At 37.7% G+C, this 26,494-nt stretch overlaps 1 protein-coding gene across 2 annotated transcripts in view; it reads right to left on the bottom strand.

The window, feature by feature from the left end:
• loxhd1b (lipoxygenase homology PLAT domains 1b) overlaps positions 1-26,494 on the bottom strand; it is an 81,758-nt gene that overhangs the window by 50,949 nt on the left and 4,315 nt on the right. Inside the window, exons 4-18 of one of the 2 annotated variants that reach the window (XM_079636574.1) lie at positions 25,164-25,244; positions 23,867-24,051; positions 22,194-22,292; positions 21,341-21,489; positions 16,424-16,547; positions 15,208-15,458; positions 13,979-14,114; positions 13,747-13,907; positions 11,911-11,997; positions 11,696-11,831; positions 10,191-10,345; positions 7,875-8,035; positions 7,721-7,797; positions 4,232-4,428; positions 995-1,187 (exon numbers count right to left, since the gene is read on the bottom strand). In XM_079636574.1, coding sequence (XP_079492700.1) covers positions 995-1,187; positions 4,232-4,428; positions 7,721-7,797; positions 7,875-8,035; positions 10,191-10,345; positions 11,696-11,831; positions 11,911-11,997; positions 13,747-13,907; positions 13,979-14,114; positions 15,208-15,458; positions 16,424-16,547; positions 21,341-21,489; positions 22,194-22,292; positions 23,867-24,051; positions 25,164-25,244 — 2,192 coding nt within the window. Of the gene's footprint in view, positions 1-994; positions 1,188-4,231; positions 4,429-7,720; positions 7,798-7,874; positions 8,036-10,190; positions 10,346-11,695; positions 11,832-11,910; positions 11,998-13,746; positions 13,908-13,978; positions 14,115-15,207; positions 15,459-16,423; positions 16,548-21,340; positions 21,490-22,193; positions 22,293-23,866; positions 24,052-25,163; positions 25,245-26,494 lie in introns of those variants that run through there. The other variant, XM_079636575.1, reaches the window with a different exon arrangement.

Genomic DNA, 26,494 nt, shown 5'->3' with positions numbered 1-26,494 from the left:
GCACACGGAACACCACGCCGTGTGCTGCATTAAACCATAAACATGTGAATTATAATACATTTAAAAAAATAACTAAACTAATAAAATCAATCTAAATAAAACTTTTTATTCAAATTAATTAAATCATTAAATTTGTAGTAAATAATAAAAAATATATAATATTTTTTTTTTTTTTTAAGTAAATAATAAAACTTAATCAAAATGTGACAATTACTAAAAAATTAAGGAAATAATAAAAATATGGAATTGAAATGCATCATTTTAAAATGAATTCAAATAAAACACTTGTTACAATTATTAAATAATAAAAAATAATAAAAAAAATCAATCAAAATAAACACTTAGGATACTAAAAATGTATCTAAACATAAAATATGAAACTGAAATAAATAATTTTAAAATAAAATAAATTAAAATAAAACGCTTGATTTCATTTTTAAATTCTGTATTTTACATTTTCTATGATTTAATTAATCAAAATAAAACACTTAATAAAAAATGATTAAATCTAAATGTACAATTGGACGATTTTAAAATACAAACAAATCTGAATAAAACACTTATTAAAATGTCATAAAAATGTAAATTAAATAATTTAAAAATTAAATAAATAAAAATAAATAAAACACTTACTAAAAATGTATGAGATTAATAAAATTAAAATGGGTAATTTAGAAATTAAATCAATAAAAAGAAACGCTTATTAATTGTTGCTTTCCCCTTATTTATGGTTTATTGGCATTGTTATTTATTTTTAATATTGTTATTGTTGCTATTTCTTGATGTATGGTGACCTTGAGTGATTTGAAAGGCGCCTTAAATAAAATGCATTATTATTATTATTATAAAAATTCATTTAATTATTAAAAAACTAAAATGAACTAAAAAGCAATTAAATTATAAAAATGTACATTTGAAAAGGTCAAAATAAAACACGTGGATTAAATCCTAAAAGTGTCAAACTGAAGTGAAGCGCGCCGGCGTGAGCGTTTACATTGTTCGAGCTCCAGTATTTCACTGGGGTAAATCTCCACCTCCGTCTTCCCATCAGCCTCGTCTCGGCACAGCCAGCGGTGACTCGGGAACATGTAGTGATTCCCGTGATTGGGAACCATGATCTGAACGCTGTCCAGAAACCAGCCGGCGCGCATCCCTTCGTTAGTGTGACCAATCAGGAGCCGGTTGATCTGCATTCAACAACAACATCTTAATGAGTTTAAAGTGCTCCCATTATGCTATTTTAAAGCTTCCTAATGTTCTTCCAAAGGTCTCCTACAACACATTTTCATTTTCATAATATCCACAGCAGCGTCAGCTCTTTTCTCTCAGTTTCTGAAACGCTTCCATCGAAGATTCAGTCTCTCTAAGCCCCGCCCCGCCTCTCTGAGAGCTGCTCTGCTCTGATTGGTCAGAAACCAAACGCTCATTATCACATCTGAATCTCAGCTCTTGACACACAGTGATACAGTGACACAAGTTCAGCAGGACGTGAGACTGGAATTAAAGGTGCAATATGTAATAATTTTGTAATAAAATATCCCAAAATCACTTATAGCACAGTGTGATATATTTCCTTACAATATCCCAAAAGTTCCCAAAGATTTTTAATTTCAGAGAAATTCCCATTTTAAATAATGGCTCTTCGCTGTTCACTTGTCGCCTGTCACTGACGTAATTTCCGCGTTATCCCTGGTTTCCGCTCGTACTGCCGTAGTAACCATGGCGACAGACGTGGACAACCGCGTTACGTCTAGCGGCGCTCACGCTGTTTTTGTTTCGTTCACACATTATGGACCATGGCAAGCACACTTTGGGACAAAAGGAGAACTAAACCGAGGATCAATATCAGCGTGGCGTTTTCGAGACACCAAGAGCTAGCGTCCGCGACTAACTTCCACTCGACAGAGACGCCGAGAGCTAGCGTCCGCGACTAACTTCCACTCGACAGAGACGCCGAGAGCTAGCGTCCGCGACTAACTTCCACTCGACAGAGACGCCGAGAGCTAGCGTCTGTGACTAACTTCCACTCGACAGAGACGCCGAGAGCTAGCGTCCATGACTAACTTCCACTCGACAGAGACACCGAGAGCTAGAGTCCGCGACTAACTTCCACTCGACAGAGACACCGAGAGCTAGAGTCCGCGACTAACTTCCACTCGACAGAGACGCCGAGAGCTAGCGTCCGCGACTAACTTCCACTCGACAGAGACGCCGAGAGCTAGCGTCCGCGACTAACTTCCACTCGACAGAGACGCCGAGAGCTAGCGTCCGCGACTAACTTCCACTCGACAGAGACGCCGAGAGCTAGAGTCCGCGACTAACTTCCACTCGACAGAGACGCCGAGAGCTAGAGTCCGCGACTAACTTCCACTCGACAGAGACGCCGAGAGCTAGCGTCCATGACTAACTTCCACTCGACAGAGACGCCGAGAGCTAGCGTCCGCGACTAACTTCCACTCGACAGAGACGCCGAGAGCTAGCGTCCGCGACTAACTTCCACTCGACAGAGATGCCGAGAGCTAGCGTCCGCGACTAACTTCCACTCGACAGAGACGCCGAGAGCTAGCGTCCGCGACTAACTTCCACTCCACAGAGACACCGAGAGCTAGAGTCCGCGACTAACTTCCACTCGACAGAGACACCGAGAGCTAGAGTCCGCGACTAACTTCCACTCGACAGAGACGCCGAGAGCTAGCGTCCGCGACTAACTTCCACTCGACAGAGACACCGAGAGCTAGAGTCCGCGACTAACTTCCACTCGACAGAGACACCGAGAGCTAGAGTCCGCGACTAACTTCCACTCGACAGAGACACCGAGAGCTAGAGTCCGCGACTAACTTCCACTCCACAGAGACACCGAGAGCTAGAGTCCGCGACTAACTTCCACTCGACAGAGACACCGAGAGCTAGAGTCCGCGACTAACTTCCACTCGACAGAGACGCCGAGAGCTAGCGTCCGCGACTAACTTCCACTCCACAGAGACACCGAGAGCTAGCGTCCGTGACTAACTTCCACTCGACAGAGACGCCGAGAGCTAGCGTCCGCGACTAACTTCCACTCGACAGAGACGCCGAGAGCTAGCGTCCGCGACTAACTTCCACTCGACAGAGACGCCGAGAGCTAGAGTCCGCGACTAACTTCCACTCGACAGAGACGCCGAGAGCTAGCGTCCGCGACTAACTTCCACTCGACAGAGACGCCGAGAGCTAGTGTCCGCGACTAACTTCCACTCGACAGAGACGCCGAGAGCTAGCGTCCGCGACTAACTTCCACTCGACAGAGACGCCGAGAGCTAGCGTCCGCGACTAACTTCCACTCGACAGAGACGCCGAGAGCTAGCGTCCGCGACTAACTTCCACTCGACAGAGATGCCGAGAGCTAGCGTCCGTGACTAACTTCCACTCGACAGAGACGCCGAGAGCTAGCGTCCGCGACTAACTTCCACTCGACAGAGATGCCGAGAGCTAGCGTCCGTGACTAACTTCCACTCGACAGAGACACCAAGAGCTAGCGTCCGCGACTAACTTCCACTCGACAGAGACGCCGAGAGCTAGCGTCCGCGACTAACTTCCACTCGACAGAGACGCCGAGAGCTAGCGTCCGCGACTAACTTCCACTCGACAGAGACGCCGAGAGCTAGCGTCCGCGACTAACTTCCACTCGACAGAGACGCCGAGAGCTAGCGTCCGCGACTAACTTCCACTCGACAGAGACGCCGAGAGCTAGCGTCCGCGACTAACTTCCACTCGACAGAGACGCCGAGAGCTAGCGTCCGCGACTAACTTCCACTCGACAGAGACGCCGAGAGCTAGAGTCCACGACTAACTTCCACTCGACAGAGACGCCGAGAGCTAGCGTCCGCGACTAACTTCCACTCGACAGAGAAAAAACAACAACCATATTGTAGCTTTAATGAGTGCAGTTCAGAATCAACTTTGTTTTGGGAGACAAAAACTCCATTTATATTCTAATATATCATATTTCCCACTGCATGACAGACAGGTCATATCCCCCCCAAAAAAGCATAATATGTGCACTTTAATGTGTGTGTGTGTGTGTGTGTGTGTGTCTGTGTGTGTGTGTGTGTGTGTGTGTGTGTGTGTGTGTGTGTGTGTGTGTGTGTGTGAGAGTGTGTGTGTGTGTGTGTGAGAGTGTGTGTGAGAGGGTGTGTGTGAGAGGGTGTGTGAGAGGGTGTGTGTGTGTGTGTGTGTGTGTGAGAGCGACACACACCTGCCCGATGTCCGCGGTGTCGACGGTGAACACGTCCACCCGTCCCGTCTCGAAGTAGTTGCGCAGGTTGTTGTCGGACACCACGAGCATCATCCTGCTGGTGTCTCCCTTCTCGCCGTAAAACTTCACGAACACCTTCGAGTCGGAACTTCCCCCGCTGACGTTTCCCGTCTTCACCGCGATGTGATAACTGACGTCTGAAAACAGGCATTTCTCATCTTCAGCTGGCGAGCGCTCATCTGCCTTCTATGAACTCTGATCTGTGTGAATTCTGGGTTCCCTTTCGACAGGGAACGAGACACTGCGCCGGCGACGCTCTGGGAACGCCTGAGATTTTCGGACCCCCTGGCCATATTGTATTGGCCACAGCCATTACATAATTAAAACCGTAATATCCTATACTAAACCTAAACTAATCTTGACAAACTATATATCATTTGAAAGCTTACAATCTCTAGAAAATCGGACTGATGTTCAAAATAAATGACAGAGGAGCCGTAATTTATCAATTTGCAGCAAGAATATGTTCATCCTCCTCAGGCGTGTTCAGACCTTTATTATGAAATAGTGATGAACATGAAAAATCATGAAAGAATGGTAGAAACCTCCGTTTGTTTTCATGCCAAGAGTTCAAAAGATAGCATCCATTCAATTCTTTTAGAAAAAAAGCTCTGAAAATGTTTTGAATATAAAGATAATAATAATAGATTCAGCATTAGTGATGTGCAGCGAGCTATAATGCACATACGTGATCTTCTGTGTTTCTTAGAGGTTGAGTTTACTTCTGAATAGGATGTCTACTTCATAAATTGTATGAAAATTGTAAAAATAATGGTTCGGACTCAAACCACATATGGAGATGAGGCGCCCTTATATGGGCAGTGATGTCCACTAGTGGAGAAGTGTGGTACTGCGCCCAAACTACATCTCACTGAACGCTCATTTCAAGAGATATCAACCTAACATTTCAAACACAACTTGTTCAGATTTTTGGCTTTGTTTTTTGTTGTTGCATTTTTAGAGTCCCTCAGGTTTTAAAAATATATATTTTATATAAAATATGAATAATATTTTTTTTTACATTTTACATTTTCATAAACTCAAACTTCTATAACTTTTTTTCTGTTTAACTTTCTTAATTTATTTCACTTCTACAAAAATCTGCCGAATGTCTTCTTTACAACAAGACCAATCTTACATCTATAATTAAGTTCATAATGTGCATTTTCATGTCTATTAAAAAAAAGGGGTGCCGCTTAAAGGGAGATGCAGAAATGCATCTCTTCAATGGGCTGTACTGTTATTTAATGTGTTTTTGGATTGTTCTGCTCATGAAACACTGGGAAAATATCTTTCCAAGAAATTTCAGTTGACACAAAACTCCCGACAATATAAGCTGTGGAAAATTGTACGTAATCTAGGAGCTTTTTAAGCGGATGCCATTGGAAACACGGCGAGTCCCTCACAGCCTCACTTTCATTCCTGTCATGGCGCTGCTCTGAATAAGGTCTATAGCCTGGGCAGTGGCCAAGGAGGGAATACTGTGACTGACAGCCATAATTTGGCATGCACTCCCTCAGCATGGTGGCGTTGGTATAGCGTTCCCCAAAGCGTCATCGCCGCAGTGCGAGTTCCCTTTCGAAAGGGAACGTCTAGGTTAAGACCATAGATATACATAATAAAGGCTAGATGTCTTAAGTCTCTAACGTCATCACCGGCGGCCATCTTGTCACAGGGAAGTTTTCTGTAAGGTGAGTGATCTGCACGAACAAATACTCTTATCTCTCTGAAATCTCGACGGATTTACAAACGGTTTGGTTTCTTACAAACGTTATTAACGTGGCTATAATTCTGGATGCTTAAACATGTTGAAATATATCATATTATAATTATTCATAAGTATGCAGTGTCATAACTACATCTCTGACGTTTATAACAAACCAACCCGTTTGAAAATCGGTAGAAAATTGAGCAAGTTATGGTTATTTAAAAAGTACATGCACCATTAAAACACAATTTTACGAGTGAGCGAGCTGACTGTGGCAAGATGGCCGCCGTGTGCGGACGTCGACCTCCATTGGCCAGCAGCGCGGACAAGATATCTAGCCTTTATTATGTATATCTATGGTTACGACTGTAATCGGGGATGCCTGCTGAACAGTTCATGTTCTCTAGGCGCCCATTATCTACTTCCGGGTCACACTAGTGATGTCATAGGCTGTCGTCAGCCAATAGGATTGCAGTGATTAGATAGCGTTTCAGACGCGGTTTACGCGGAGGCGTTCCCCAAAGCGTCGTCGACACAGTGCGAGTTCCCTGTTTTAGGGAACAGAGGTTACAGTCGTAACCTAGACGTTTACTCAAACTGTTTTTTATAATAATGAATTAAATGATAAAAATGTCAAACTGAAATAAATCATTTAAAATTAAATTAACCAGAATAAGACACAAACTAAAAATTAATTAAATTAAAAAAGCAAAAATAAACAATGTTAAAATAAAAGCAATTAAAATAAAACACTTACTAAAAATTAACAAAATTGTAAAAATGGCAAATTGAAAGAAATTATTTTAAAATAAAAGGCAATACTTTATTTTACAGTGTCCTTGTTACATATGTTACATGTAGTTACCATAGTAATAAGAGTAAATTATGCATAATTACATGCAACTAACCCTCAATCACTACCCTAACCCTATAGTAAGAACATGTAGTTGCTTAATATTACTCAGCACTTAAATATATAATTACACTGTAACAACGACACCTGAAAATAAAGTGTAACCAAATAAAATAAACCAGAATAAAAATAAAATAAGCATTAAAAATACAAAAATACATAATAGCAATCAAAATAAAACACTAAAAATGAACAAAATACAAAAATATAAAATTAAAATAAACTATTTTAAAATAAAAACAATCATATTTAAAACACTTAAATAAATTATAATATATCGTGAGCTTAGAATTATAAGGTTATATCTCCACTTTTGGTCGAAATTGAGTTTTTGACATAATCTGATCCATTAGGTGTTTATTAATGCCTGTGTGGTGTTATTTTTGAAAAAAAAAATGTTTTGTTAGTAGTTATTAATAAAATAAAAATGTTCCATCTCAGTTTTGCCAGATGGAATATAAAAACTTTGATGCTCAATATCTCAGAACTACCCTAAACGGAGATAGAACCTTATAATTCTAAGCTCACGATATAATAAAATTAATTAAAATTTTAATAAATATTAAACTTTAAAATAACGACAAACAAAATACTTAAGAACACTAAAAAAGATTAAAGTCATGTGACCGACATCAGAGAACAGCCGTTCACGTGCAGATGTGCTGTGATATTATTGAAATATGAATATTCTCGAGAGCTCAAAGGGCTTCAGCTGAGAGAGAAAGGTTTGGGAATCCCTGATCTAATGGTTTAATTCGCTTATATATATGACTAGATGTGCACGTGAAAAGCATCTCAAGAAACTCACTGTAAAGTCTTTGTCCGTCTGCGAACGGCACGAGTTCCCGCACGATCTGCCCGTCGTCTTCCCCGCGGTCCAACCATCTGCACAGATGAAGACGAGCACATGAGCCGCTTCCGTGGGTTAAAGCACTGATCTGGGTCAAGCTCATGATTGTGACCTGTTGCACGGGAACTCAACGGCCTGGGATTCGGCCTGGCCTTCCTCTCGGATCAGCACTTTATCCAGGAACCATCCGCAGCCTCCGCCTCGGCCGTCGTGCCCGATCCGAACCCGGCGCACGAGCCCGATCGACACCGCCTCGATGAGGAACTCGTCAGCCTGAGACCGAACACAGCAGAGCCTCGCAGTCACGCTTTAGTTATACATATATATAAATAAAATTTGAATATGCTGCAAAAGTTCATTTATTTCAGTAATTCAACTTAAAAGGTGAAACTAATATATTATAGACTCATTAAATGGAAAGTGAGATATTTCAAGCCTTTATTTGTTATAATTTACCGCTTATGAAAACCCCAAATTCAAAATTAGAATATTGTGAAAAGGTTTTCATAATCTGTAAGCCATAATAATCAAAATTATAACAAATAAAGGCTTGAAATATCTCACTTTACATGTAATGAGTCTATATAATATATTAGTTTCACCTTTTAAGTTGAATTACTGAAATAAATGAACATTTTGCACCATATTCTCATTTGCACCATATTTTCTAATTCTAATGTTTCATCTTTTAAAGGGGCGGTTGATTCTGATTTGACTTTTCTAGCTGTAGTTAGTGTGTAATGTTGTGTTTGATCATAAACAACATCTGCAAAGTTACAACGCTCAAAGTTCAGAGCAAAGGGAGATATTTGCTTTTAAAGAAATCACTTTTTAAGAACTACAACAAACGGCTGGAGGAACTACACGACATTCCTCCCGGGATAGTGACATCACCAACCCTAGAATTTACATAAACCCCGCCCCCTGAACACACAGTCTATGTTGAGAAGAGGAAGAGTTGCTGTAGTCGAGCACATTTTGTGAGTCAGCTCAAACTTTAGCATCCATCTTTTCACATGCAATAGAAAGTCACTCTGTGTGCGTCTCACAACAGTTCCTATACGAGCGGTTTATAGATGATTATGAGACAGAATATGCTAATATTGAAGATATTAACTCCACATCAGCAACATAAATTCATCAACTAACCAATCAGAAATGTCCTGTTCTTCTACATGTTGTCACTTCTTCTCGAGTCTCTACATCTGTGTCTGACTCCAGTTAAACATTAAAGGCAGAACAGTTTCTGTCATTTTATGCTCATTTACACACGAGCTCTTGAAGCTCCGCCCCCTGTGCCGGGAGCAGCAGCTCATTTGCATTTAAAGGGCCAGACACAAAACAGTGTGTTTTTGCTCACCCTCAAAAAGTGACGATTTTAACATGCTATCCACACTATTCCTGCGCCCCGTGACGCTTTGCGCGAATTATGGGTGTAACTTCCGTTAAGCTGTAAACAATCAGTGAAAAGGCTCGCTCTATGAACGCAACTTAAGAAAGTGTCACCATAACACAACGTTAATCTACTCACCGTTCAAACATCGAACATTAAAGGAAATTTAAAAGTGTAAAAGCATCAACAAGGTACTTTCATCAGACCAAATAACCCGAAAAGCGCGAGTCTTTGGTTAAATATCACATATATCGGTAACTTACGTTGCCTTAATCAAAAATGTTCATTAACTTCAGCATTACGTGTTACTATTTCAAAATGATTTCCGTCATTTTGACAGATTATAAATTGCATTTCCCTGTGAAAACAAACCTGGAAAGAGACGTGAGGATTTGATGAGAATAACGAGATTATTCGCACATTCCTGTGAATTATTAATGGAATATATCGTAAATTAAATTCGGGAAACAGAACACAAATGCGCAGTATATGTTGTCATTTTTCATACTTTTACAGCGGATTGGAAAGGGAAAAAAGAAAATGATCACGAGGAAAAGAAAGCAGACTGAACAGAGCTCTTGCCGTAGATATTCTTGTTATAACATCACGTTACAATACCAAGTTTGTGTTATTCTCATGATGCCTGAAAATAAACCATGAAGGGAAATTGACAGCTCATCCAGTCAAACTAACAGATCAGCTTTATTTCTTTGGCAAACTTATGATTTGAAATTATTAGTTTCCGCCTTTTTGAATGGAAGTTCCCCAAACCGAAAGTGCCGCCCATAATTCAAAACGCAGTGAGATCGTCAGGGAATAAGGCGGATATAAAAATATTATATATTATATTATATTTAAAAAATTCCAGTTTCATCTGTAAATGCATTGTTTATAATGAGGAGGATGATTTAAGCCTCTTATATGTCAAAAGACCAGCACCTTTAAATCACCAAACCTTTAAATCATAACATTAAATACATAGTAAGATGTGCCGAGAGCGAGACACTTCTAGATCTCCACAGGAACTGCACTAACGTTGCCCTTCTCAAACTTGTTGACGTTGTTCTTGCAGTTGATTAGTGTCCGGTCGCCCGTGTCTCCCAGATCTCCGATCAGACACAGAAACACGTGGGCATCCGTTCCTCCGCCGCTCACGTTCCCCGTGGAGACAGTGACGCGATACTTGATAACTGGAGGAAAACAACACAGATATATACGTTAGAGAGCAACATGAGGGTTTATACTGCACGTCTGCTCTGAAACATGCTACATAATGCATAATAATCACTGCTGGGTCATAACTGACTCAGATCTACATAATCGGAATAATCCAGAAATGAAGTAGCCTACATTGCAAAAAATCTTGTTCTCCCTTAATCATGTTAGCAACATGTTAAATCATGCTATCAGTGTGTTAAATTATGCTACCAACATGTTAACAATGTGTTATATCAAGCTAGCAACATGGTAAATCATGCTAACAATGTGCTAAATCATGCTAGCAACAAGCTAACAATAGGTTAAATCATGCTAGCAACATTCTAAATCATGCTAGCAGTGTGTTTAATCATGCTAACAACATGCTAATCATGCTAGCAATGTGCTAAATCGTGCTTTCAACATGTTAAATCATCTATCTATAATCCATCCATATACTGTACTATACTGTATTAGCTTCAAAACATTCAAAATTCAAACTTTTAAAAATTTTTAGTTTTATATTTACTATATTATTTTATTTCTAGTTTTATATTTACTATTTAATACAGATTTTTATGTAGCCTATAACGTTAATAAAAATCTAATTCTTCATTGTTTGTTGATGTCCATGTTAGTAGTGCATTAACTAATATTTACAGATCCAACTTTGGAACTTTGGATTAATAAATGCTGTAGAAGTATTGCTTATTGTTAGTTCATGTTTAAATGCATCTTATTGTTAAGTGTTACAGAATGTATTTTCTGATATGATTTGACACAAAAGGACCAAATCTATGTGATGAACGAGTTAAAGTTCAAAGGTCATCTAAATGTAGCCAGAATACATGTTAAACCATGCTACCAGTGTGCTAAATCATGCTAACAATATTTTAAATCATGCTAGCAACATGCTAAATCATGTTAACAATATGTTAAATAATGCTAACAAAATGCTATATCATGCTAGCAGTGTGCTATACCATGTTAGCAACATGCTAAATCATGCTAGCAACATGCTAAATCTTGCCAACAATATTTTAAATCATGCAAGCAATATGCTAAATCGTGCTAGCAGTGTGCTATATCATGCTAGCAACATGCTAAATAATGCTAGCAACATGCTAAATCATGCTAACAACATGCTAATCATGCTAGCAACATGCTAATCATGCTAACAACATGCTAATCATGTTAGCAATGTGGTCCAACATGCTTCCAACATGTTAAATCATACTTAGCCAGAACACAGAACCTAACATGTGTAATGTAATCTAATAGATTACTTTACTAATGTAACTTGTAATCAGCCACAGACTAGAGTTTGTAATGAATCTTTATACCTGGCAGTGGCTCTGGGATCAGCTCTCCATTGGCCGGAAGCTCTCGCACAACCTCGTTATCGTCCTCGTTAGTGTCCAGCCAGCGCTCGCATGGGAACTTATACGTTTCCTTCGTTAAAGTTTTCATTATGGACATCTTAGGAGACATAAAGCAGACCGTTATTCAGATCATGTCACAGTTAATCACAGGGAAACACTCAGTCTCGAGCTCTTACTCGACTCAGATGCCAGCCGGCGAAGGGGTTCCTCTTCTCATGCCAGATTCTCAGCTTCGTCAGCTTCCCAAGATCCGGAAGCTCGATCTGACAATATGGATGTGAATAAATGATATGCAGATTAGATGGTTTGAATTGCTGAAATGCATTAAAGGATAATTCCGGTATTTAACACCTTGAGTCTATATTGTAGTTTGTTTTGGATGAACAAGAGTGGTGGACAACATTTTTTTGACAATGGTTCCTCTCTCGAGTTTTTGACTATAATAGAATTGGCCATGGACCCATTTAACATTGGAGTCAATGGGCATGTCCGAAAATGTCATTAAAACAGCGAATAATGTTCGTTTACAAAACTGTTAAACTCACCGAGTGGTTAGTGGTGTTCGTTGATGATTATAAACAATATATCGTCGCAATATATGATTCCAATCCGTTTATTTTGCTATAGTGGAACTATTTTTTCAGACACTTCACAACCGTGTAACTTCCGCTCAATATTTGAATCTGAAGCGTTAGCACACTCCCGACCACTTGATGGCGATAACCGATGTTAAATCGAGCGGGTCCTCCATAATCCACTTTTCATAATCCATGTTACAAGTAACAATTAATGAAGGTTTTGTTTGTTTATTTGGCTTACTCTCCCGGAGCACAGTTGCTCTGCTCGCTAGCCTTATGAGAAACGGAAGCGAGCAAAAAGACTACATCGACCAAATGTAAACAGCCCCCTTTCCGTTCCCGGTAGCGCATTTATATTAACGAGCACTCAGTCCTTCAACAGAATTCAATGCGATTTTACAAAATGACGAATAAAACATGACAGAAAAACTGTATTTCGCAACACTTTTTGTTTCTGGAACATCAACGAACACCACTAACCACTCGGTGAGTTTAACAGTTTTGTAAACGAACATTATTGGCTGTTTTAATGACATTTTCGGACATGCCCATTGACTCCAATGTTAAATGGGTCCATGGCCAATTCTTTTATAGTCAAAAACTCGAGAGAGGAACCATTGTCAAAAAAATGTTGTCCACCACTCTTGTTCATCCAAAACAAACTACAATATAGACTCAAGGTGTTAAATACCGGAATTATCCTTTAAGTATGACAATCCATACAGCAACAGATGCATTGTCCTCCTGTCCCGGAAAATATTTTAAAACAAATATTCAACAAATTAAAATATGTTTAAAATAACTAATTTTTATCCAAAAACGCAAATTTTTCCTCCAAAAACACCAGATTTACCATGAATTTGTCCACCTGGGTTCAAGCCAGCCCAATTTACACAATTTTAAGTTGAAATATCTCATTATAAAAGTGAAAACAACTTAAAACACTCCGTCATTTATGGTCATACAGATAAGAGTAAGACTTCATTATAAACTGAGACTAAACAAAATCAAACAAAAATTATGAACTGGACTTTATGCAATGTTCAGATTTCTGTTTCTGGAAATGTATGCAAAGTAGTGCAAATTAGCATATTTACAAGACTAAAGAGTCTATTTTTTATTTGTGTACACTTACATTATAAACAAAAATAAAAAATAAAGTAAAGCAACAAGTTTTCTGCCGTCTTGGCTTTTTATTTCCGTGAAGTTTGTGGAGCGCGTCACAAAAATGAATCAAAACTCAGCGTATCTACAAGCAAGCTTCAGCGCGCATCTGAACTCTTGTTTTGGGTTGGTGTGAAGATCGTCTCTTCTTCTTCTGCTCTTTTTCTGTTGTGCCGGTTAGCAAACAACATTGCATTACCACACGGATTTATAGTTTTCGCCATTTGGTCCCCCCGTCCACCAAAACCCCCAATTTTTACGCAGATTTACCATGAACTTGTCCAGCTGTCCCTGTTCAAAGTTGTCAGTTTTGTTGTCGAGCTTCATCTCATCGGACTTGCCCTTCTCCCCGTATATCTGGAGTAAGATGGAGGCGTCTGTTCCTGCGCCGGCGAGATCTGTCGTCCAGATCCACAGGGACCAGGGATGTTCTGAGGGGCAGGAGATTGAACCGTTTAACCTCACAAACCTCTTTCACTCTCGCCTCAAGAGCAATACTCACTTTTCTGCCTCTTTTGCCTGAGCGAGACCATTTCATAGAGTTCTCTCTCGATGAGTCCATCGCCCTCGTTCTCATCCAGCCATTTAGAGCAGGGGAACGTCTGTTCGATGCCAGTGAACGGACAGAACACAACCACCTACAGCACAACAAATTAAGCATTTAAATGCATTTTAAAAGTTACGAGTTACGCTTTGTTTGTGGTGCAGATCCACGTATTCATCACCAGTGTTGTGTGTGACTTATTACAAGTAACTTGAGTTACGTACCGTATTTTCCGGACTATAAGTCGCACCTTGGCTGGTCCTGCGACTTATAGTCAGGTGCGACTTGTATATCACAATTAATTCATACTGACTGAGATGAACCGAGAGAAAGCATTACCGTCTACAGCCGCGAGAGGGCGCTCTAGTTAGCGGAGTTGTTCAGAAGCGACACCGAGGAAGAACTCAATGTATTCAGTGTTGAGGAGTGAGATCGGGAGCTTGGTGAACTTGCTGACCGGTAACTTGTTGGACTCGCTGGCTAATGTTAGTTTAGCCTATTCACCCTCAGGTATATGTTCTTTATGCTAATGTATCGCTGAATAACTGATAATGTGTTACGCTAACACACCGGACACTATTCAGCTGTTGTTCTGTGTGCTGGTGTGCAGCTGAATAACCTTTCCAGATTAAATGTCTGTTCTTGCTCTTGGATTTTGTGAAATACATTTCTAAATAAATGCGACTTATAGTCCAGTGCGACTTATATATGTTTTTTTCTCTTCATGACGCATTTTTGACTGATGCGACTTATAGTCCGGAGCGACTTATATATGTTTTTTTCTCTTCATGACGCATTTTTGACTGATGCGACTTATAGTCCGGAGCGACTTATAGTCCGGAAAATACGGTAATCAATTACTTTTTCAAGTAACTTTTGAATTTAAATATTCACAGCTTAAATATACAACCATGTTGAATTTCAGCCCATAAAAATGCAAGCCCTAAAAATACAATGCATTAAAATGCAAGCGGGGTTAATGCAATGCATATTTTTTCACGTAGTGCAATTCAACAAGCTTTTTAGTTTCAAAAACTTTTGACATTATTTTACTTCCATAAAGGATGAAGGTTAACATCGGTTGTGTTTGGGTGTTTGTGCATTGCTTTGTTGCATGTACTATTGTTTTAAACATGATTTTCTCTGATAATCAGCTTTGAACACAAGGATATCAGGGGAAGCGTGACCTTGTCGCAGTACCAGCCGGGGCTGACCCCTCCGTTATCATGGCCGATGGTGACCCGACTGAGGGGACTGAGCAGCGCCGCGATCTCCACGTTAAAGATGTCGGTGAGCCCGCGCTCAAACGTTCCTCCCTCCAGGAAAACCTTCCCGCTGTTCTTCATGCCTTTGGAGCCGTGCATGATCATGTGGATTTTAGAGTTGGTTCCTGCTCCTCGGATCTTCCCCGTCACCACCTGAACGTTGTACACGATTCCTGCAAAAACACAGTCCAGTCTGAGAGACATAAGAGATTACTTGTGCAACCAGTCAAAGGTCCTGCTCATCAAGGCTGTGTTTAGTTAATCAAAAATACTGTAAAATTATGAAATATTATTGCAATTTAAAGTAACTGTTTTCTATGTGAATATACAGTAAAGTGTAATTTATTCCTGTGAATTTTCAGCATCATTACTCCAGTCTTCAGTGTCACATGATCCTTCAGAAATCACTATAATATGATGATCTGATGCTCAAGAAACAGTTATGATTATTATCAATGTTCATATTTTTGTGGAAACTGATGCATTTTATTTTCCAGGATTCTTTGATGAATAGAAAGTTCAAAAGAACAGAATTATTTGATTTAGGAATCTTTTGTAACATTTAAAATGTCTTTATTGTTACTTTTGATCAATTGAATGCATTCTTACTAAATAAAAGTATAAATGTTTTTATTTTTATTTAAAATCTTACTTATCCTAAACTTCTGAACAGCAGTCTATCATAATTTTACTGATAAATATGAACATAATAATAATCATAAATGTGTCTTGAGCATCAGATCATCATATTACACTGATTTCTGGAGGATCATGTGACACTGAAGACTGGAGTAATGATGATAAATTCAGCTTTGATCACAGGAATAAATTACACTTTACTGTATATTCACATAGAAAGCTGATGATTTACATTATAATAATATTTCACTGTTTTCCAGTATTTTTGATCAGATTTGGTTAGACTTCTTTCAAAGACATAAAAAGCCAAACTTTTGACTGGTAGTGTATATAGATGCAGTTTACTAAAGCATTGAAGTCCTCAGAGAAAACGATCCAGTCTAACATTACACGACTACATCATCAGTATTAGCATATATTAACATATGCTGATGTTGGTTTTCTGAGTTTTCTGAGGACTTTTCTAAAACTTGCTCATTGAAGAAGCTGTGTGGTTTACCGGTGGGTTGACTCCCTCCAACCAGAACATCTCTCTGTATCTTTCCATCATCTTCATCGATGGCAAACCAGCGGTTGATGGGAAACTCGTACACGGCTTTGTTTCCCAAATCATCCAGTGTGACCTGAAATAAAAGCAAGCGCGGGTTTCATTGCAGTGATATATGGTGTCTATGTGCATATCTATCCATCTATCTGCAGGCTGCGGCTCTCATCAGAAGGAAAGCTAATCCAGTAGAGTAGTGTGGTGTTTCCTTTCAGCGTGGATAAGGTGACTAGAATTACCTCATCCGGAGAGATGCCATGTGAGGTGGAGCGAATGCAAATCCTCCACTACCAACCCAGATGCCTTTGTGTGACAACACCGATATCTCGAGTATAATCACAAGATCCATCTTTTAGTCGGTGCGGTTTCCAGTAGGAAAAAGCTTCACTAAACATTATCTGTAGCGCCTTGATGTGAAGCAAAGTCTCAGCTTTAAAATTCTGTTTCCGTTTTATATGGAAGTTCGTTTCCGCCACAAAATAGAAAATAAAAAAGGTAATTGTGACTTGTATCTCAAAATTCTGACTTTTTATCGCAGAATTGCGTGTTGTAAAGTCAGAATTGCAAGATATAAAGTCAGAATAGCGAGACATAAAGTCAGAATTGTGTGATATAAAGTCAGAATTGCGTGATATAAAGTAAGTATTGCGTGTTGTAAAGTCAGAATTGTGTGATATAAAGTCAGAATAGCGAGACATAAAGTCAGAATTGTGTGATATAAAGTCAGAATTGCGTGATATAAAGTAAGTATTGCGTGTTGTAAAGTCAGAATTGTGTGATATAAAGTCAGAATAGCGAGACATAAAGTCAGAATTGTGTGTTATAAAGTCAGAATTGCGTGATATAAAGTTAGAATTGCGTGATATAAAGTTAGAATTGTGTGATATAAAGTCAGAATAGCGAGACAAAGTTAGAATTGCGTGATATAAAGTCAGAATTAGCGAGACAAAGTCAGAATAGCGTGATATAAAGTTAGAATTGTGTGATATAAAGTCAGAATAGCGAGACATAAAGTTAGAATTGCGAGATATAAAGTCAGAATAGCGAGACATAAAGTTAGAATTGTGTGATATAAAGTCAGAATAGCGAGACAAAGTTAGAATTGCGTGATATAAAGTCAGAATTGCGAGATATAAAGTCAGAATAGCGAGATCTAAAGTCAGAATTGTGAGATATAAAGTTAGAATAGCGAGATATAAAGTTAGAATTGTGTGATATAAAGTCAGAATAGCGAGACATAAAGTTAGAATAGCGAGACATAAAGTCAGAATAGCGAGACATAAAGTTAGAATTGTGTGATATAAAGTCAGAATAGCGAGACATAAAGTTAGAATTGCGTGATATAAAGTCAGAATTGCGAGATATAAAGTCAGAATAGCGAGACATAAAGTTAGAATAGCGAGACATAAAGTCAGAATAGCGAGACATAAAGTCAGAATAGCGAGACATAAAGTTAGAATAGCGAGACATAAAGTCAGAATAACGAGACATAAAGTTAGAATTGTGTGATATAAAGTCAGAATAGCGAGACATAAAGTTAGAATTGCGAGATCTAAAGTCAGAATTGCGAGATCTAAAGTCAGAATTGCGAGATCTAAAGTCAGAATTGCGAGATCTAAAGTCAGAATTGCGAGATCTAAAGTCAGAATTGCGAGATATAAAGTCAGAATTGCGAGACATAAAGTCAGAATTGCGAGATATAAAGTCAGAATTGCGAGATATAAAGTCAGAATTGCGAGATCTAAAGTCAGAATTGCGAGATCTAAAGTCAGAATTGCGAGATCTAAAGTCAGAATTGCGAGATCTAAAGTCAGAATTGCGAGATCTAAAGTCAGAATTGCGAGATCTAAAGTCAGAATTGTGAGATATAAAGTCAGAATAGCGAGACATAAAGTCAGAATTGCGAGATATAAAGTCAGAATTGCGAGATATAGTCAGAATTGTGAGATATAAAGTCAGAATTGCGAGATATAGTCAGAATTGTGAGATATATAGTCAGAATTGCGAGATATAAAGTCAGAATTGCGAGATATAAAGTCAGAATTGTGTGATATAAAGTCCGAATTGCGAGATATAAAGTCAGAATTGCGAGATATAAAGTCAGAATTGCGAGATCTAAAGTCAGAATTGCGAGATCTAAAGTCAGAATTGCGAGATCTAAAGTCAGAATTGTGAGATATAAAGTCAGAATAGCGAGACATAAAGTCAGAATTGCGAGATATAAAGTCAGAATTGCGAGATATAGTCAGAATTGTGAGATATAAAGTCAGAATTGCGAGATATAGTCAGAATTGTGAGATATATAGTCAGAATTGCGAGATATAAAGTCAGAATTGCGAGATATAAAGTCAGAATTGCGAGATATAAAGTCAGAATAGCGAGATCTAAAGTCAGAATTGCGAGATCTAAAGTCAGAATTGCGAGATCTAAAGTCAGAATTGCGAGATACAAAGTCAGAATTGCGAGATATAAAGTCAGAATTGCAAGATATAAAGTCAGAATTGCGAGATCTAAAGTCAGAATTGCGAGATCTAAAGTCAGAATTGCGAGATCTAAAGTCAGAATTGCGAGATCTAAAGTCAGAATTGCGAGATCTAAAGTCAGAATTGCGAGATCTAAAGTCAGAATTGTGAGATATAAAGTCAGAATAGCGAGACATAAAGTTAGAATTGTGTGATATAAAGTCAGAATAGCGAGACATAAAGTTAGAATTGCGTGATATAAAGTCAGAATAGCGAGACATAAAGTCAGAATAGCGTGATATAAAGTTAGAATTGTGTGATATAAAGTCAGAATAGCGAGACATAAAGTTAGAATAGCGAGATATAAAGTTAGAATTGTGTGATATAAAGTCAGAATAGCGAGACATAAAGTTAGAATAGCGAGACATAAAGTCAGAATAGCGAGACATAAAGTTAGAATTGTGTGATATAAAGTCAGAATAGCGAGACATAAAGTTAGAATTGCGTGATATAAAGTCAGAATTGCGAGATATAAAGTCAGAATAGCGAGATCTAAAGTCAGAATTGCGAGATCTAAAGTCAGAATTGCGAGACATAAAGTTAGAATTGCGTGATCTAAAGTCAGAATTGCGAGATCTAAAGTCAGAATTGCGAGATATAAAGTCAGAATTGCGAGACATAAAGTCAGAATTGCGAGATATAAAGTCAGAATTGCGAGATCTAAAGTCAGAATTGCGAGATCTAAAGTCAGAATTGCGAGATCTAAAGTCAGAATTGCGAGATCTAAAGTCAGAATTGCGAGATCTAAAGTCAGAATTGCGAGATCTAAAGTCAGAATTGCGAGATCTAAAGTCAGAATTGCGAGATCTAAAGTCAGAATTGTGAGATATAAAGTCAGAATAGCGAGACATAAAGTCAGAATTGCGAGATATAAAGTCAGAATTGCGAGATATAGTCAGAATTGTGAGATATAAAGTCAGAATTGCGAGATATAGTCAGAATTGTGAGATAAATAGTCACAATTGCGAGATATAAAGTCAGAATTGCGAGATATAAGGTCAGAATTGTGTGATATAAAGTCCGAATTGCGAGATATAAAGTCAGAATTGCGAGATATAAAGTCAGAATTGCGAGATATAAAGTCAGAATTGTGTGATATAAAGCCAGAATTGCGAGATATAAAGTCAGAATTGCGAGATATAAAGTCAGAATTGTGTGATATAAAGCCAGAATTGCGAGATATAAAGTCAGAATTGCGAGATATAAAGTCAGAATTGAGAGATATAAAGTCAGAATTGTGTGATATAAAGCCAGAATTGCGAGATATAAAGTCAGAATTGCGAGATATAAAGTCAGAATTGTGTGATATAAAGCCAGAATTGCGAGATATAAAGTCAGAATTGCGAGATATAAAGTCAGAATTGCGAGATATAAAGTCAGAATTGTGTGATATAAAGCCAGAATTGCGAGATATAAAGTCAGAATTGCGTGATATAAAGTCAGAAGAATTGCAAGATATAAAGTCAGAATTGCGAGATCTAAAGTCAGAATTGCGAGATCTAAAGTCAGAATTGCGAGATATAAAGTCAGAATTGCGAGATCTAAAGTCAGAATTGCGAGATATAAAGTCAGAATTGCGAGATCTAAAGTCAGAATTGCGAGACATAAAGTCAGAATTGCGAGATCTAAAGTCAGAGTTGCGAGATATAAAGTCAGAATTGCGAGATCTAAAGTCAGAATTGCGAGATCTAAAGTCAGAATTGCGAGACATAAAGTCAGAATTGCGAGATCTAAAGTCAGAATTGCGAGATCTAAAGTCAGAATTGCGAGATCTAAAGTCAGAATTGCGAGATATAAAGTCAGAATTGCGAGACATAAAGTCAGAATTGCGAGATATAAAGTCAGAATTGCGAGATCTAAAGTCAGAATTGCGAGATATAAAGTTAGAATTGCGAGATCTAAAGTCAGAATTGCGAGATATAAAGTTAGAATTGCGAGATCTAAAGTCAGAATTGCGAGACATAAAGTCAGAATTGCGAGATCTAAAGTCAGAATTGCGAGTTATAAAGTCAGAATTGCGAGATATAAAGTCAGAATTGCGAGATCTAAAGTCAGAATTGCGAGTTATAAAGTCAGAATTGCGAGTTATAAAGTCAGAATTGCGAGATCTAAAGTCAGAATTGCGAGATCTAAAGTCAGAATTGCGAGTTATAAAGTCAGAATTGCGAGTTATAAAGTCAGAATTGCGAGATCTAAAGTCAGAATTGCGAGATCTAAAGTCAGAGCTGTAAACACGGCTCCGCGGGGCTTATTGCTTTATCAAATCATGGTATTTGTGTCAGTTCTCAGGCCGTTTGTGTGAGTTTATTACAGCAAACGGCCGTATTATGTTCTAAATGTGAGATTTGACCTTCTCCACGAACCATCCCGCCGAAGAGCCCTTGTTGTTGTGTCCGATGGTGATCTTCCTCACTCGGCCCAGGTTTGGAGCCTCGATGGTAAACTTGTCTTCGGTTCCTCTCTCAAAGTTGTTTTTATCATTGTCGAGTCTTCTCTCACCTTCGGGAAATATAATCATCTGATCATAATGCAACAGGATATATTACATCACAGGTAAAGTTGCAGGTTCTATGACATGCTTATTAGTCTATAAACAAAGGGAATTATTGTTTGTACAACCATTCAAAAGTAAGGTAAGTATAGATATTTAAAAAAAGAAAAGAATGCTTTTATTCAGCGAGGACGCATTAAATTGATCATAAGTGACAGTAAAGACATTTATAATGTTAAAAAAGATTCTATTTAAAAAAAATGCTGTTTTTTTTAACTTTCTATTTGTCAAAAAATCCTGAAAAAGTTAAATGTATCAGTTTCCACAAAAATATGAACATTGATAATAATCATAAATGTGATTGATCATCAGATCCTCATATTACACTGATTTCTGGAGGATAATGTGACACTGAAGACTGGAGTAATGATGATAAATTCAGCTTTGATCACAGGAATAAATTACACTTTACTATATATTCACATAGAGAACTGATGATCTACATTATAATAATATTTCACTGTTTTTACTGTATTTTTGATCAAATAAATGCAGCTTTGGAGAGACTCTTTCAGAAACATAATAATTCCCAACTTTTAACTGGTAATGTATATAAAAAAGATTTTTCTTTTGTATTTCTTTATTTACATATTGTTTATGTCTGTTGAGAATCACTTTTAATGACACAGAAACGGGTCCCAGTTCCTCTTACCTGTGTCTCCATTTTCACCAAATATATTGAGGAAAACATCAGCATCCGTCCCGCTGCCTTTCACATCGGACGTGAACACACTCACAACATATTTATTATCTGCAAAAAAAGCACAATAAAGACACTTACATATTTATTATCTGCAAAAAAAGCACAATAAAGACACTTACATATTTATTATCTGCAAAAAAAGCACAATAAAGACACTTTATGAAACTCACTGTACTTGATTTGACTCAAGGAATCAGAGGAAACAACATTACACTGCAAAAAATGCTTTTCTTACTTAGTATTTGTGTCTCATTTCCAGTCCAAATATCTACAAATTGCTTTTTTTAAGCAAAAACTCTCTTAATTTTGATTGATTTTCCCAGAAAACAAAACATAATATCTTATGGTATTTTTACTACTTTAGTATATTTGGACTGGAAACAAGACCAGTAAGAAAAGCATTTTTTGCAGTGTAGAGTTAATTTCACAGTTTATGTGTTTCATTGATTTAATCCCTGTCACCATCTTGTTAATTACTGTCGTTATGAGTTTATTTGTCCCAGCCGTGTCTAGATTCCCCGATCTGTTCTCTGTGTATTTAAAGGGTAAGTTCACCCAAAAATTTTAATTCTGTCAGTAATTACTATCCCTCATGTTGTTCCAACCATAGATGCCATATAATAAAGGCTAGATGTCTCGTCCGCGCTGCTGGCCAATGGAGGTCGACGTCCGCACACGGCGGCCATCTTGTCACAGTCAGCTCGCTCACTCGTAACATTGTGTTTTAATGGTGCATGTACTTTTTAAATAACCATAACTTGCTCAATTTTCATCTGATTTTCAAACGGTTTGGTTTGTTATAAACGTCAGAGATGTAGTTATGACACTGCGTACTTATGAATGATTATAATATGATATATTTCAACATGTTCAAGCATCCAGAATTATAGCCACGTTAATAACGTTTGTAAGAAACCAAACCGTTTGTAAATCCGTCCAGATTTCAGTAAGATAAGAGGATTTGTGTTCGTGCAGATCATCACCTTACATCAGGAACCACAGAGACCGCCAGAACGCTTGCCTGTGACAAGATGGCCGCCGGTGGTGACGTTAGAGACTCCGCCGTAAGACATCTAGCCTTTATTATGTATATCTATGGTTCCAACCCCTCTGTCAGAACGGAGCCTCACTATTGGCCGATGCTGGTCATGCTGCGTGTGATGCTGGCCAATAGTGAGCCTCCGTTCGGGAACTCACTCAGAGACACACACAGAAGAACATCAAGAGTTGAATAAAGTCGCACTAAAAGTATTCTGGTCGCTTGATAAACTGAAGGTTGAGCCGCTGTCGTCACTCGGACTATTTTAAACATTGTCTTTACTAACTTTCTGGGCCGGCAAGTTTCAATCACAACAGAAGCCTCTGGAGGAGTGAGACACTCTCAGATTTAATCACTAATATCTTCATTTGTGTCCCGAAGATGAAGGAGAGTCTGACGGGAACAACATGAGGAGAGTCATTACTGACAGAGTTTTGGAGGAACTAACTCTTTAAAGCCTGTGTTTCAATCTGTTCATCGTCTGTCGTCATCTCTAGGTTGTTCTGTTCCTGTTATTTGGTTTTTGTAAAGATTTGAGTTAGTTTGAAAATAAAGATGTGTGCTATAAGTGGTCTTGTCTCACATTTGGGCATGTCCATGGGGTCGGGGCTGCCCAGAAGGTCTCGCACAAACAGCCCGTCGCCCTCGGCTCGGCTCAGCCAGTTGTTACAGGCGAAGTAGAAGCGTAAATGTGGCCGGTTCATGTCTGTGACCACGACCCGGTCCAGATACCAGCTGGCGTTCAGGCCCGTGTTATCATGTTCAATTCTGAACAACAGCACAGAACGCACTGACCATCAACACCATATACTTCTGTAATTGTGCTCTTATATTCTTACTTTTTCCAGTAAAAAATAAATCAAGATACATTTATTGGAGAAGATATTAAGTAGGCATCCACCGATATGAAAATTTTGGCTGATAACGATAACCGATAAATCTTTATATTTGAAAGCCGATAACCGATATATCGGCCGATAAATCTAAATCCAATTTTTTTTGTCATTTTTGAGACGCTGCTTACAAAAACAAAAGTCTCACCATTAAAAGCCATAAGCACACAATAATAATGTTCTCATTATAATGTTATGTAGCCGATATGACACATGTTGCACTTTACTGTATTTTCCTTTTTTGAAGTGATTCCAATCATATTTCAAGCAATTCATAACCATCATGTTGAACAGTGCGCATCTGAAGAGTCTCAGCTGGAGGAAATAACACATTATTTATCAGCTTTAATATATCGACCAAATTTTCTTATCGGGCCGATAACGATAACATTCAAAATGAACATATATCGGCCGATACCGATATGGTGGCCGATATATCGTGCATCCCTAGTATTATTAGTATTATTAATGCATCAAAATGAAGTGAGTTTGTGTTTAAAACAAGAACAAAAATCTGCCAATAGAGTCAGAAAAATAATCTTGTTTTCTCTTTGAATTAAGATTATTTTTCTGACTCCATTTGCAGAAATTTGTTCTTGTTTTAAACACAAACTCACTTCATTAAACAAGACTCATATCTTCAGTCTTTTTGCTTCTTCTCCAGTAAATGTGTCTTGATTTAAGAATGTTTAGAAACACTGAAGATGAAAGTCACTTTTGCAGTGAAGGCACAATTCATATTTATCTACAACATTAATATTCAAGTATTGAAGCAGACGGCTTTATATCAAAGGATTTTAAGATCATTTTAAGAAAAGTTAATTCACTGAAGTCTGTCCTTTTGTCTAGTAGCGTACAAAAAAGGAATTTTGTTCAAAAATGCATGCATTTAATTTTTTATTATTAAAATTATTGGATTAATATTTATCTTTAATAATAAATTCAGTTATTGCTAACCTCAAATTACAGTAAAACTGATCGACTTACCTAATTTTCTTCAAAGGGCCGACATTGTGTGTTTTTATCCGGAAGACGTCAGTTTTGTTTTTTTCAAAAGCAGTTCGATTCCTGTAATAAATATCAATGCAAACAATAACCGAACATTTCATTTCTTGAAGATAAAGACAAAATTAAACCCTGAATCCCTTTAAACAATCACAATATTCAGTTCAATATGAATGGAATAATATGAATCTCAATAAGGTGTTAATATGAAACCATAATAATACACTAATTATGTTTAATGATACAATGGTGTAAATCTAAATGACTGAAGAAGAACAATCTTATCCATCATAAGCATCAAGTGGTTGTGCACTGAATAAATGCACACAATGTAAAAACAGTGTTTGAACGTCACAAATGCTTCATATCCTTAGTATACTTACAGAGTCACGATACATTTCAGAAAATATATGATATCTAGCACCCAATATATCATGTATTTGCTGATGGGACATATTGTAAACACACATATCCAGTAAATGAGCTTTGGCTAATTATGAATTTTATGTGACATAAACTGCAAAAAATGTTTGTCGTGCTCAGTATTTTTGTATAATATCTAAACATTCTTAAATCAAGATACATTTACTGGAGAAGAAGCAAAATGACAGAAGATATTAAGACTGAACAATGTATCAAAATGAAGTGAGTTTGTATTTAAACTAAGAACAAATATCTGCCAATGGAGTGTGGCGGTCAAAAATGGCCGATATTTTATTATTATTATTTCAATTAAATTAATGTACTAATTTTTAGTTCGATAATGTTTTTTATTTAATATTTTGTATTTTTAGGGGATTTTATTATATTTATGCAGTAGTTATAATCCATTTATTCACTTTTTTAGCATAGAACTGAAAACGAAAATTCCAATTTAAACTGTCATAAATATTAAATGCTTTGGACATATATATTTTCCAAAACAACTTTTACTCTAAAACTGTGAGAAAATCAAAGCCATTAAATTTTAGGTTGATATCTCAAAATATGATCTTCCAGTGAGATGTGTGGCTGCAGTACCAAACGCTTCCACTAGAGGAAATTTGCCTCCCATTCATTTCTGATGTGACTATTTTTTTCAGGACCATTTAACCTGTTCAAATCATGTGCATGATTTTTTTGTGTTCACATCGCAAGTGCCAAAAAATCAAAATGTTTTGGCCAAAAATAAGCACCAAATTTTGGTACATTGTTCAGAAAACAAGACTTAATGCTTCTCAAGTAAATGTGTATCTTGATTTATGAATGTTTAGATATTTGCACTGTAAAACAAGGCAAAAATACAGAGTAAGAACATCATATCTGCAGTGTGA

Source organism: Phoxinus phoxinus, assembly GCF_949152265.1.
Source record: "Phoxinus phoxinus genome assembly, chromosome: 15".
In the NCBI taxonomy this organism is placed as follows: Eukaryota; Metazoa; Chordata; class Actinopteri; order Cypriniformes; family Leuciscidae; genus Phoxinus; species Phoxinus phoxinus.
This window is presented reverse-complemented; position numbering and strand designations above follow the sequence as displayed.